Consider the following 13,071-nt stretch of genomic DNA (forward strand, 5'->3'; position numbering starts at 1 on the left):
GTATATACTGCTGCACCTGTGTATAATGCCCACATGTATATACTGCTGCACCTGTGTATAATGCCCACATGTATATACTGCTGCACCTGTATATAATGCCCACATGTATATATACTGCTGCACCTGTGTATAATGCCCACATGTATATACTGCTGCACCTATGTATAATACCCACATGAACCCTCAGGCTCATACAGCATATTGGGGGTTATTTTGACCTGAACGCTCGCTGCAGTTCTTCGCAGTGCAGGGTTCAGGTCAGAACTGCGCATGCACCAGTGCCGCAGTGCGCCAGAGCATGGCTGACAGCCGACGGCTGTTGATTGCCTCTGCCTGATTGACAGCAGAGGCAGTCGCTGGGAGGGAGGGGGTGACACGACGGCATCTGGCCACCGATATCGGGGCGCAGTCCAGCCAACGCAGGTGTGGCCAAACCGTGCAGGGTGCGGGCTGCACGTCCCTGCTTTTCTCCATCCCACAGGTGGGACACAACCCAAAACACAGGACAATGCATACATACATACATACATACATACATACATACATACATACATACATACATAGTCACTCACACATGTGCATACATATAAACAGTCACACACATATACACATACATACAGTCACACACACACAGATATATACTGTTACACACATACATACATACATACATACATACATACTGTCACACTCAGTCACACACATATATATATGGTCACATACATAGTCACACACTTATGCACATGCATATGTACAGTCACACATACACATACATCCACATACAAATAGTGACACACTTATACATACAGCATATAAACATACTGTCACACAAAGTCATAAACTTATACACATACAGTTACACATATACATACAGTCACACACTTATACACATATAGTGTCCCTCATCCTCCCTCTTACCTTACAGCATCACTGGGTGCTCCTGCCTCTTCCTCTCCCTCCTCTCACATGTTATACCTCCCAACAAGTGTTACGTGTGTTTCAGTCATACCCTCCAACTGTACCTTTTTAATAGGTACAGTACCTTTTTTTCATGGTCTGTACCGATTTTTGCCTCTCCAAACTTCCATTGAAAGTATAGGAAAAGGGCCATGGCCACGCCCCCTTTACACGCGACCACGCCCCTTTTTGGATTTGTACCGATTTTTCTGTGTAAAATGTTGGAGGGTATGGTTTCAGTGTTTCAGTGCAGGCAGTTGTGTTTCCAGATGCACAGACATCAGAGGCCATAGTCAGATGAAAAGACCGCAATTATCACACGGCTGGTGCAAGTTTCCATGGTGTGACTGATGTTGGCTTCTTAAGATGCACCAGGCAGTATTTCAGTAGGCACGGGGGCTAAAAGTAGGTGTCTCAGCCAGGAATGTTTCAAGACAGGAAGTGACCCGCGTGCAGCCTCCGTTGCAGCCCCCATACTCTCTGGCAGTTTGTAGACTCTGGCATAATGTCAGAGTCTAGGCCAGAGTCAACTGCGCATGCACAGGTCTCCGGAAACATGGCGCCCGTGGCTCTGAATCAGGCCCATTATGTGTGGATGTTTTCCTAATTATTTTTAATTAACAACTAAATGAAATGTAATTACATTTAAAAATATATATATATATTTTCTGATTTACATAATAATTATTTTCACGGATTCCTAACTGTTGTTCCTAACATAATATCCTCACATTTTATAGGCTGAGGCAGTATTTCTGGAGTTCCTAAACTCAAAGATGACACTCGGAAATACTATTTTGATGAATGACGATGATTTAAACAAACAGCAAAAAAAACAAGAAGGTAGGTGATAATGAGGCCACTGCTTTGTGCCCAATGATGAACTATGAGAGGAAGAGAGAGGAGGTTACTGTATATAGAATCCGAGTAACTGGGAGAGGCAGAGAGGAGGTAACTGTATATAGAATCCGAGTAACTGGGAGAGGGAGAGAGAGGAGGTTACTGTATATAGAATCCGAGTAACTGGGAGAGGGAGAGAGAGGAGGTTACTGTATATAGAATCCGAGTAACTGGGAGAGGGAGAGAGAGGAGGTTACTGTATATAGAATCCGAGTAACTGGGAGAGGGAGAGAGAGGAGGTTACTGTATATAGAATCCAAGTAACTGGGAGAGGGAGAGAGAGGAGGTTACTGTATATAGAATCCGAGTAACTGGGAGAGGCAGAGAGGAGGTTACTGTATATAGAATCCGAGTAACTGGGAGAGGGAGAGAGAGGAGGTAACTGTATATAGAATCCGAGTAACTGGGAGAGGGAGAGAGAGGAGGTTACTGTATATAGAATCCGAGTAACTGGGAGAGGGAGAGAGAGGAGGTTACTGTATATAGAATCCGAGTAACTGGGAGAGGGAGAGAGAGGAGGTTACTGTATATAGAATCCAAGTAACTGGGAGAGGGAGAGAGAGGAGGTTACTGTATATAGAATCCGAGTAACTGGGAGAGGCAGAGAGGAGGTTACTGTATATAGAATCCGAGTAACTGGGAGAGGGAGAGAGAGGAGGTTACTGTATATAGAATCCAAGTAACTGGGAGAGGGAGAGAGAGGAGGTTACTGTATATAGAATCCGAGTAACTGGGAGAGGGAGAGAGAGGAGGTTACTGTATATAGAATCCGAGTAACTGGGAGAGGCAGAGAGGAGGTTGCTGTATATAGAATCCGAGTAACTGGGAGAGGGAGAGAGAGGAGGTTACTGTATATAGAATCCAAGTAACTGGGAGAGGGAGAGAGAGGAGGTTACTGTATATAGAATCCGAGTAACTGGGAGAGGGAGAGAGAGGAGGTTACTGTATATAGAATCCGAGTAACTGGGAGAGGGAGAGAGAGGAGGTTACTGTATATAGAATCCGAGTAACTGGGAGAGGGAGAGAGAGGAGGTTACTGTATATAGAATCCGAGTAACTGGGAGAGGGAGAGAGAGGAGGTTACTGTATATAGAATCCAAGTAACTGGGAGAGGGAGAGAGAGGAGGTTACTGTATATAGAATCCAAGTAACCGGGAGAGGGAGAGAGAGGAGGTTACTGTATATAGAATCCGAGTAACCGGGAGAGGGAGAGAGAGGAGGTTACTGTATATAGAATCCGAGTAACTGGGAGAGGGAGAGAGAGGAGGTTACTGTATATAGAATCCCAGTAACTGGGAGAGGGAGAGAGAGGAGGTTACTGTATATAGAATCCGAGTAACTGGGAGAGGGAGAGAGAGGAGGTTACTGTATATAGAATCCGAGTAACTGGGAGAGGGAGAGAGAGGAGGTTACTGTATATAGAATCCGAGTAACTGGGAGAGGGAGAGAGAGGAGGTTACTGTATATAGAATCCGAGTAACTGGGAGAGGGAGAGAGAGGAGGTTACTGTATATAGAATCCGAGTAACTGGGAGAGGGAGAGAGAGGAGGTTACTGTATATAGAATCCAAGTAACTGGGAGAGGGAGAGAGAGGAGGTTACTGTATATAGAATCCGAGTAACTGGGAGAGGGAGAGAGAGGAGGTTACTGTATATAGAATCCGAGTAACTGGGAGAGGGAGAGAGAGGAGGTTACTGTATATAGAATCCGAGTAACTGGGAGAGGGAGAGAGAGGAGGTTACTGTATATAGAATCCGAGTAACTGGGAGAGGGAGAGAGAGGAGGTTACTGTATATAGAATCCGAGTAACTGGGAGAGAGAGGAGGTTACTGTATATAGAATCCGAGTAATTGGGAGAGGGAGAGAGAGGAGGTTACTGTATATAGAATCCGAGTAATTGGGAGAGGGAGAGAGAGGAGGTTACTGTATATAGAATCCGAGTAACTGGGAGAGGGAGAGAGAGGAGGTTACTGTATATAGAAACCGAGTAACTGGGAGAGGGAGAGAGAGGAGGTTACTGTATATAGAATCCGAGTAACTGGGAGAGGGAGAGAGAGGAGGTTACTGTATATAGAATCCGAGTAACTGGGAGAGGGAGAGAGAGGAGGTTACTGTATATAGAATCCGAGTAACTGGGAGAGGGAGAGAGAGGAGGTTACTGTATATAGAATCCGAGTAACTGGGAGAGGGAGAGAGAGGAGGTTACTGTATATAGAATCCGAGTAACTGGGAGAGGGAGAGAGAGGAGGTTACTGTATATAGAATCCGAGTAACTGGGAGAGGGAGAGAGAGGAGGTTACTGTATATAGAATCAGAGTAACTGGGAGAGACAGAGAGAGGAGGTTACTGTATATAGAATCCGAGAAACTGGGAGAGGAAGAGAGAGGAGGTTACTGTATATAGAATCCGAGTAACTGGGAGAGGGAGAGAGAGGAGGTTACTGTATATAGAATCCAAGTAACTGGGAGAGGGAGAGAGAGGAGGTTACTGTATATAGAATCCGAGTAACTGGGAGAGGCAGAGAGGAGGTTACTGTATATAGAATCCGAGTAACTGGTAGAGGGAGAGAGAGGAGGTTACTGTATATAGAATCCAAGTAACTGGGAGAGGGAGAGAGAGGAGGTTACTGTATATAGAATCCGAGTAACTGGGAGAGGGAGAGAGAGGAGGTTACTGTATATAGAATCCGAGTAACTGGGAGAGGGAGAGAGAGGAGGTTACTGTATATAGAATTCGAGTAACTGGGAGAGGGAGAGAGAGGAGGTTACTGTATATAGAATCCGAGTAACTGGGAGAGGGAGAGAGAGGAGGTTACTGTATATAGAATCCAAGTAACTGGGAGAGGGAGAGAGAGGAGGTTACTGTATATAGAATCCGAGTAACTGGGAGAGGGAGAGAGAGGAGGTTACTGTATATAGAATCCGAGTAACTGGGAGAGGGAGAGAGAGGAGGTTACTGTATATAGAATCCGAGTAACTGGGAGAGGGAGAGAGAGGAGGTTACTGTATATAGAATCCGAGTAACTGGGAGAGGGAGAGAGAGGAGGTTACTGTATATAGAATCCGAGTAACTGGGAGAGGGAGAGAGAGGAGGTTACTGTATATAGAATCCGAGTAACTGGGAGAGGGAGAGAGAGGAGGTTACTGTATATAGAATCCGAGTAATTGGGAGAGGGAGAGAGAGGAGGTTACTGTATATAGAATCCGAGTAACTGGGAGAGGGAGAGAGAGGAGGTTACTGTATATAGAATCCGAGTAACTGGGAGAGGGAGAGAGAGGAGGTTACTGTATATAGAATCCGAGTAACTGGGAGAGGGAGAGAGAGGAGGTTACTGTATATAGAATCCAAGTAACTGGGAGAGGGAGAGAGAGGAGGTTACTGTATATAGAATCCGAGTAACTGGGAGAGGGAGAGAGAGGAGGTCACTGTATATAGAATCCGAGTAACTGGGAGAGGGAGAGAGAGGAGGTTACTGTATATAGAATCCGAGTAACTGGGAGAGGGAGAGAGAGGAGGTTACTGTATATAGAATCCGAGTAACTGGGAGAGGGAGAGAGAGGAGGTTACTGTATATAGAATCCGAGTAATTGGGAGAGGGAGAGAGAGGAGGTTACTGTATATAGAATCCGAGTAACTGGGAGAGGGAGAGAGAGGAGGTTACTGTATATAGAATCTGAGTAACTGGGAGAGGGAGAGAGAGGAGGTTACTGTATATAGAATCCGAGTAACTGGGAGAGGGAGAGAGAGGAGGTTACTGTATATAGAAACAGAGTAACTGGGAGAGACAGAGAGAGGAGGTTACTGTATATAGAATCGGAGTAACTGGGAGAGGGAGAGAGAGGAGGTTACTGTATATAGAATCCGAGTAACTGGGAGAGGGAGAGAGAGGAGGTTACTGTATATAGAATCCGAGTAACTGGGAGAGGGAGAGAGAGGAGGTTACTGTATATAGAATCCAAGTAACTGGGAGAGGGAGAGAGAGGAGGTTACTGTATATAGAATCCGAGTAACTGGGAGAGGCAGAGAGGAGGTTACTGTATATAGAATCCGAGTAACTGGGAGAGGGAGAGAGGAGGTTACTGTATATAGAATCCGAGTAACTGGGAGAGGGAGAGAGAGGAGGTTACTGTATATAGAATCCGAGTAACTGGGAGAGGGAGAGAGAGGAGGTTACTGTATATAGAATCCGAGTAACTGGGAGAGGGAGAGAGAGGAGGTTACTGTATATAGAATCCGAGTAACTGGGAGAGGGAGAGAGAGGAGGTTACTGTATATAGAATCCGAGTAACTGGGAGAGGGAGAGAGAGGAGGTTACTGTATATAGAATCCGAGTAACTGGGAGAGGGAGAGAGAGGAGGTTACTGTATATAGAATCCGAGTAACTGGGAGAGGGAGAGAGAGGAGGTTACTGTATATAGAATCCGAGTAATTGGGAGAGAGAGGAGGTTACTGTATATAGAATCCGAGTAACTGGGAGAGGGAGAGAGAGAGGAGGTTACTGTATATAGAATCCAAGTAACTGGGAGAGGGAGAGAGAGGAGGTTACTGTATATAGAATCCGAGTAACTGGGAGAGGCAGAGAGGAGGTTACTGTATATAGAATCCGAGTAACTGGGAGAGGGAGAGAGAGGAGGTTACTGTATATAGAATCCGAGTAACTGGGAGAGGCAGAGAGGAGGTTACTGTATATAGAATCCGAGTAACTGGGAGAGGGAGAGAGAGGAGGTTACTGTATATAGAATCCGAGTAACTGGGAGAGGGAGAGAAAGGAGGTTACTGTATATAGAATCCGAGTAACTGGGAGAGGGAGAGAGAGGAGGTTACTGTATATAGAATCCGAGTAACTGGGAGAGGGAGAGAGAGGAGGTTACTGTATATAGAATCTGAGTAACTGGGAGAGGGAGAGAGAGGAGGTTACTGTATATAGAATCTGAGTAACTGGGAGAGGGAGAGAGAGGAGGTTACTGTATATAGAATCCGAGTAACTGGGAGAGGGAGAGAGAGGAGGTTACTGTATATAGAATCCAAGTAACTGGGAGAGGGAGAGAGAGGAGGTTACTGTATATAGAATCCGAGTAACTGGGAGAGGGAGAGAGAGGAGGTTACTGTATATAGAATCCGAGTAACTGGGAGAGGGAGAGAGAGGAGGTTACTGTATATAGAATCCGAGTAACTGGGAGAGGGAGAGAGAGGAGGTTACTGTATATAGAATCCGAGTAACTGGGAGAGGGAGAGAGAGGAGGTTACTGTATATAGAATCCGAGTAACTGGGAGAGGGAGAGAGAGGAGGTTACTGTATATAGAATCCGAGTAACTGGGAGAGGGAGAGAGAGGAGGTTACTGTATATAGAATCCGAGTAACTGGGAGAGGGAGAGAGAGGAGGTTACTGTATATAGAATCCGAGTAACTGGGAGAGGGAGAGAGAGGAGGTTACTGTATATAGAATCCGAGTAACTGGGAGAGGGAGAGAGAGGAGGTTACTGTATATAGAATCCGAGTAATTGGGAGAGGGAGAGAGAGTAGGTTACTGTATATAGAATCCGAGTAATTGGGAGAGGGAGAAAGAGGAGGTTACTGTATATAGAATCCGAGTAACTGGGAGAGGGAGAGAGAGGAGGTTACTGTATATAGAATCCGAGTAACTGGGAGAGGGAGAGAGAGGAGGTTACTGTATATAGAATCCGAGTAACTGGGAGAGGGAGAGAGAGGAGGTTACTGTATATAGAATCCGAGTAACTGGGAGAGGGAGAGAGAGGAGGTTACTGTATATAGAATCCGAGTAATTGGGAGAGGGAGAGAGAGGAGGTTACTGTATATAGAATCCGAGTAATTGGGAGAGGGAGAGAGAGGAGGTTACTGTATATAGAATCCGAGTAACTGGGAGAGGGAGAGAGAGGAGGTTACTGTATATAGAAACCGAGTAACTGGGAGAGGGAGAGAGAGGAGGTTACTGTATATAGAATCCGAGTAACTGGGAGAGGGAGAGAGAGGAGGTTACTGTATATAGAATCCAAGTAACTGGGAGAGGGAGAGAGAGGAGGTTACTGTATATAGAATCCGAGTAACTGGGAGAGGGAGAGAGAGGAGGTTACTGTATATAGAATCCGAGTAATTGGGAGAGGGAGAGAGAGGAGGTTACTGTATATAGAATCCGAGTAACTGGGAGAGGGAGAGAGAGGAGGTTACTGTATATAGAATCCGAGTAACTGGGAGAGGGAGAGAGAGGAGGTTACTGTATATAGAATCCGAGTAACTGGGAGAGGGAGAGAGAGGAGGTTACTGTATATAGAATCCGAGTAACTGGGAGAGGGAGAGAGAGGAGGTTACTGTATATAGAATCCGAGTAACTGGGAGAGGGAGAGAGAGGAGGTTACTGTATATAGAATCCGAGTAACTGGGAGAGGGAGAGAGAGGAGGTTACTGTATATAGAATCCGAGTAACTGGGAGAGGGAGAGAGAGGAGGTTACTGTATATAGAATCCGAGTAACTGGGAGAGGGAGAGAGAGGAGGTTACTGTATATAGAATCCGAGTAACTGGGAGAGGGAGAGAGAGGAGGTTACTGTATATAGAATCCGAGTAACTGGGAGAGGGAGAGAGAGGAGGTTACTGTATATAGAATCCGAGTAATTGGGAGAGGGAGAGAGAGGAGGTTACTGTATATAGAATCCGAGTAACTGGGAGAGGGAGAGAGAGGAGGTTACTGTATATAGAATCAGAGTAACTGGGAGAGGGAGAGAGAGGAGGTTACTGTATATAGAATCCGAGTAACTGGGAGAGGGAGAGAGAGGAGGTTACTGTATGTAGAATCCGAGTAACTGGGAGAGGGAGAGAGAGGAGGTTACTGTATATAGAATCCGAGTAACTGGGAGAGGGAGAGAGAGGAGGTTACTGTATATAGAATCCGAGTAACTGGGAGAGGGAGAGAGAGGAGGTTACTGTATATAGAATCCAAGTAACTGGGAGAGGGAGAGAGAGGAGGTTACTGTATATAGAATCCGAGTAACTGGGAGAGGGAGAGAGAGGAGGTTACTGTATATAGAATCAGAGTAACTGGGAGAGGCAGAGAGGAGGTTACTGTATATAGAATCAGAGTAACTGGGAGAGGGAGAGAGAGGAGGTTACTGTATATAGAATCCGAGTAACTGGGAGAGGGAGAGAAAGGAGGTTACTGTATATAGAATCCGAGTAACTGGGAGAGGGAGAGAGAGGAGGTTACTGTATATAGAATCCGAGTAATTGGGAGAGGGAGAGAGAGGAGGTTACTGTATATAGAATCCGAGTAACTGGGAGAGGGAGAGAGAGGAGGTTACTGTATATAGAATCCGAGTAACTGGGAGAGGGAGAGAGAGGAGGTTACTGTATATAGAATCCGAGTAACTGGGAGAGGGAGAGAGAGGAGGTTACTGTATATAGAATCCAAGTAACTGGGAGAGGGAGAGAGAGGAGGTTACTGTATATAGAATCCAAGTAACTGGGAGAGGGAGAGAGAGGAGGTTACTGTATATAGAATCCGAGTAACTGGGAGAGGGAGAGAGAGGAGGTTACTGTATATAGAATCCGAGTAACTGGGAGAGGGAGAGAGAGGAGGTTACTGTATATAGAATCCGAGTAACTGGGAGAGGGAGAGAGAGGAGGTTACTGTATATAGAATCCGAGTAACTGGGAGAGGGAGAGAGAGGAGGTTACTGTATATAGAATCCGAGTAATTGGGAGAGGGAGAGAGAGTAGGTTACTGTATATAGAATCCGAGTAATTGGGAGAGGGAGAAAGAGGAGGTTACTGTATATAGAATCCGAGTAATTGGGAGAGGGAGAGAGAGGAGGTTACTGTATATAGAATCCGAGTAACTGGGAGAGGGAGAGAGAGGAGGTTACTGTACTGTATATAGAATCCGAGTAACTGGGAGAGGGAGAGAGAGGAGGTTACTGTATATAGAATCCGAGTAACTGGGAGAGGGAGAGAGAGGAGGTTACTGTATATAGAATCCGAGTAACTGGGAGAGGGAGAGAGAGGAGGTTACTGTATGTAGGATCAGAGTAATGGGGAGAGGGAGAGAGAGGAGGTTACTGTATATAGAATCAGAGTAACAGGGAAAGGCAGAGAGACGAGGTTACTGTATATAGAATCAGAGTAACTGGGATAGGCAGAGAGAGGAGGTTACTGTATATAGGATCAGAGTAACTGGGATAGGCAGAGAGAGGAGGTTATTGTATATAGGATTACAGTAAATGGGTGAGGCAGAGGGAGGAGGTTACTGTATATAGGATTAGAGTAACTGGGAGAGGCAGAGAGAGGAGGTTACTGTATATAGAATCCGAGTAACTGGGAGAGGCAGAGAGAGGAGGTTACTGTATATAGAATCCGAGTAACTGGGAGAGGCAGAGAGAGGAGGTTACTGTATATAGAATCCGAGTAACTGGGAGAGGGAGAGAGAGGAGGTTACTGTATATTGAATCCGAGTAATTGGGAGAGGGAGAGAGAGGAGGTTACTGTATATAGAATCAGAGTAACTGGGAGAGGGAGAGAGAGGAGGTTACTGTATATAGAATCCGAGTAACTGGGAGAGGGAGAGAAAGGAGGTTACTGTATATAGAATCCGAGTAACTGGGAGAGGCAGAGAGAGGAGGTTACTGTATGTAGGATCAGAGTAATGGGGAGAGGGAGAGAGAGGAGGTTACTGTATATAGAATCAGAGTAACTGGGAGAGGCAGAGAGAGGAGGTTACTGTATATAGGATCAGAGTAACTGGGAGAGGCAGAGAGGAGGTTACTGTATATAGAATCCGAGTAACTGGGAGAGGGAGAGAGAGGAGGTTACTGTATATAGAATCCGAGTAACTGGGAGAGGCAGAGAGAGGAGGTTACTGTATATAGAATCCGAGTAACTGGGAGAGGCAGAGAGAGGAGGTTACTGTATATAGAATCCAAGTAACTGGGAGAGGCAGAGAGAGGAGGTTACTGTATATAGAATCCGAGTAACTGGAAGAGGCAGAGAGAGGAGGTTACTGTATTTAGCATCAGAGTAACTGAGAGAGGCAGAGAGAGGAGGTTACTGTATAAAGGATCAGAGTAACTTGGAGAGACAGGGAGAAGAGATTACTGTATATAGGATCAGAGTAACAGGGAAAGGCAGAGAGACGAGGTTACTGTATATAGAATCAGAGTAACTGGGATAGGCAGAGAGAGGAGCTTACTGTATTTAGGATTAGAGTAACTGAGAGAGGCAGAGAGAGGAGGTTACTGTATAAAGGATCAGAGTAACTTGGAGAGACAGGGAGAAGAGATTACTGTATATAGGATCAGAGTAACAGGGAAAGGCAGAGAGACGAGGTTACTGTATATAGAATCAGAGTAACTGGGATAGGCAGAGAGAGGAGGTTACTGTATATAGGATCAGAGTAACTGGGATAGTCAGAGAGAGGAGGTTATTGTATATAGGATTACAGTAAATGGGTGAGGCAGAGGGAGGAGGTTACTGTATATAGGATCAGAGTAACTGGCAGAGACACAGAGAGGAGGTTACTGTATATAGGATCAGAGTAACTGGCAGAGACACAGAGAGGAGGTTACTGTATATAGAATCAGAGTAACTGTGAAATGCAGAGGGAGGAGGTTACTGTATATAGGATCAGAGTAACTGGGATAGGCAGATAGAGGAGGTTACTGTATATAGGATCAGAGTAACTGGGATAGTCAGAGAGAGGAGGTTATTGTATATAGGATTACAGTAAATGGGTGAGGCAGAGTGAGGAGGTTACTGTATATAGGATCAGAGTAACTGGCAGAGACACAGAGAGGAGGTTACTGTATATAGAATCAGAGTAACTGAAATGCAGAGGGAGGAGGTTACTGTATATAGGAACTGAGTAACTGGGATAGGCAGAGAGAGGAGGTTACTGTATATAGGATTACAGTAACTGGGAGAGGCAGAGAGAGGAGGTTACTGTATATAGAATCAGAGTAACTGGGTAAGGCATAGAGAGGAAGATACTGTATATAGAATCAGAGTAACGGTGAGGCAGAGAAAAGAGGTTACTGTATATAGGATCAGAGTAACTGGGAGAGGCAGAGAGAGGATGTTACTGTACATAGAATCAGAGTAACTGGGAGAGACAGAAAGAGGAAGTTACTGTATATAGGATCAGAGTAACTGGGAGATGCAGAGACAGGAGGTTACAGTATATAGATTCCGAGTGACTGGAAAAGGCAGAGAGAGGAGGTTACTGAATATAGAATCAGAGTGACTGAGAGAGGCAGAGAAAGGAGGTTACAGAAAATAGAGTCAGAGTAACTGGGAGAGGCAGAGAGACGAGGTTACTGTATATAGAATCAGAGTAACTGGGAGACACAGAGAGGAGGTTACTGTATGTAGGATCAGAGTAGCTGGACAGAGAGAGGGGGTTACTGTATATAGATTCAGAGTGACTGGGAGAGGCAGAAAGGAGGTTACTGTATAATTAGTGATGTGCACCGGACATTTTTCGGGTTTTGTGTTTTGGTTTTTGGTTCGGTTCCGCGGCCGTGTTTTGGGTTCGGACGCGTTTTGGCAAAACCTCACCGAAATCTTTTTGTCGGATTCGGGTGTGTTTTGGATTCGGGTGTTTTTTTCAAAAAACCCTCAAAAACAGCCCATAGAATTTGGGGGTCATTTTGATCCCAAAGTATTATTATCCTCAATAACCATAATTTCCACTCATTTTCAGTCTATTCTGAACACCTCACACCTCACAATATTGGCCCTCATTCCGAGTTGATCGGTCGCAATGCGAATGTAGCAGAGTTACACACGCTAAGCCGCCGCCTACTGGGAGTGTATCTTAGCTTCTTAAAAGTGCGACCGAAGTATTCGCAATATTGCGATCACAAACCTCGTAGCAGTTTTAGAGTAGCTTCAGACTTACTCTGCCTGTGCGATCAGTTCAGTGCTTGTCGTTCCCGGTTGACGTCATAAACACACCCAGCGTTCGCCCAGGCACTCCCACCGTTTCTCCGGCCACTCCTGCGTTTTTTCCGGAAACGGTAGCGTTTTCAGCCACACGCCCCTAAAACGCCGTGTTTCCGCCCAGTAACACCCATTTCCTGTCAATCACATTACGATCGCCGGAGCGATGAAAAAGCCGTGAGTAAAATTACTTTCTTCATAGCAAAGTTACTTGGCGCAGTCGCAGTGCGAACATTGCGCATGCGTACTAAGCGGATTTTCATTGCGATGCGA

At 45.5% G+C, this 13,071-nt stretch overlaps 1 protein-coding gene across 2 annotated transcripts in view; it reads left to right on the forward strand.

Moving 5' to 3' along the window:
* LOC134945700 (guanylate-binding protein 1-like) overlaps window positions 1-13,071 on the forward strand; it is a 201,873-nt gene that overhangs the window by 112,662 nt on the left and 76,140 nt on the right. For both annotated transcript variants that reach the window (XM_063935144.1, XM_063935145.1), the window contains exon 10: window positions 1,695-1,797. In XM_063935144.1, the coding sequence (XP_063791214.1) occupies window positions 1,695-1,797 (103 nt within the window). The remainder of the gene's footprint in view (window positions 1-1,694; window positions 1,798-13,071) is intronic.

Source organism: Pseudophryne corroboree, chromosome 7 (assembly GCF_028390025.1).
Source record: "Pseudophryne corroboree isolate aPseCor3 chromosome 7, aPseCor3.hap2, whole genome shotgun sequence".
NCBI classification, from domain to species: domain Eukaryota; kingdom Metazoa; phylum Chordata; class Amphibia; order Anura; family Myobatrachidae; genus Pseudophryne; species Pseudophryne corroboree.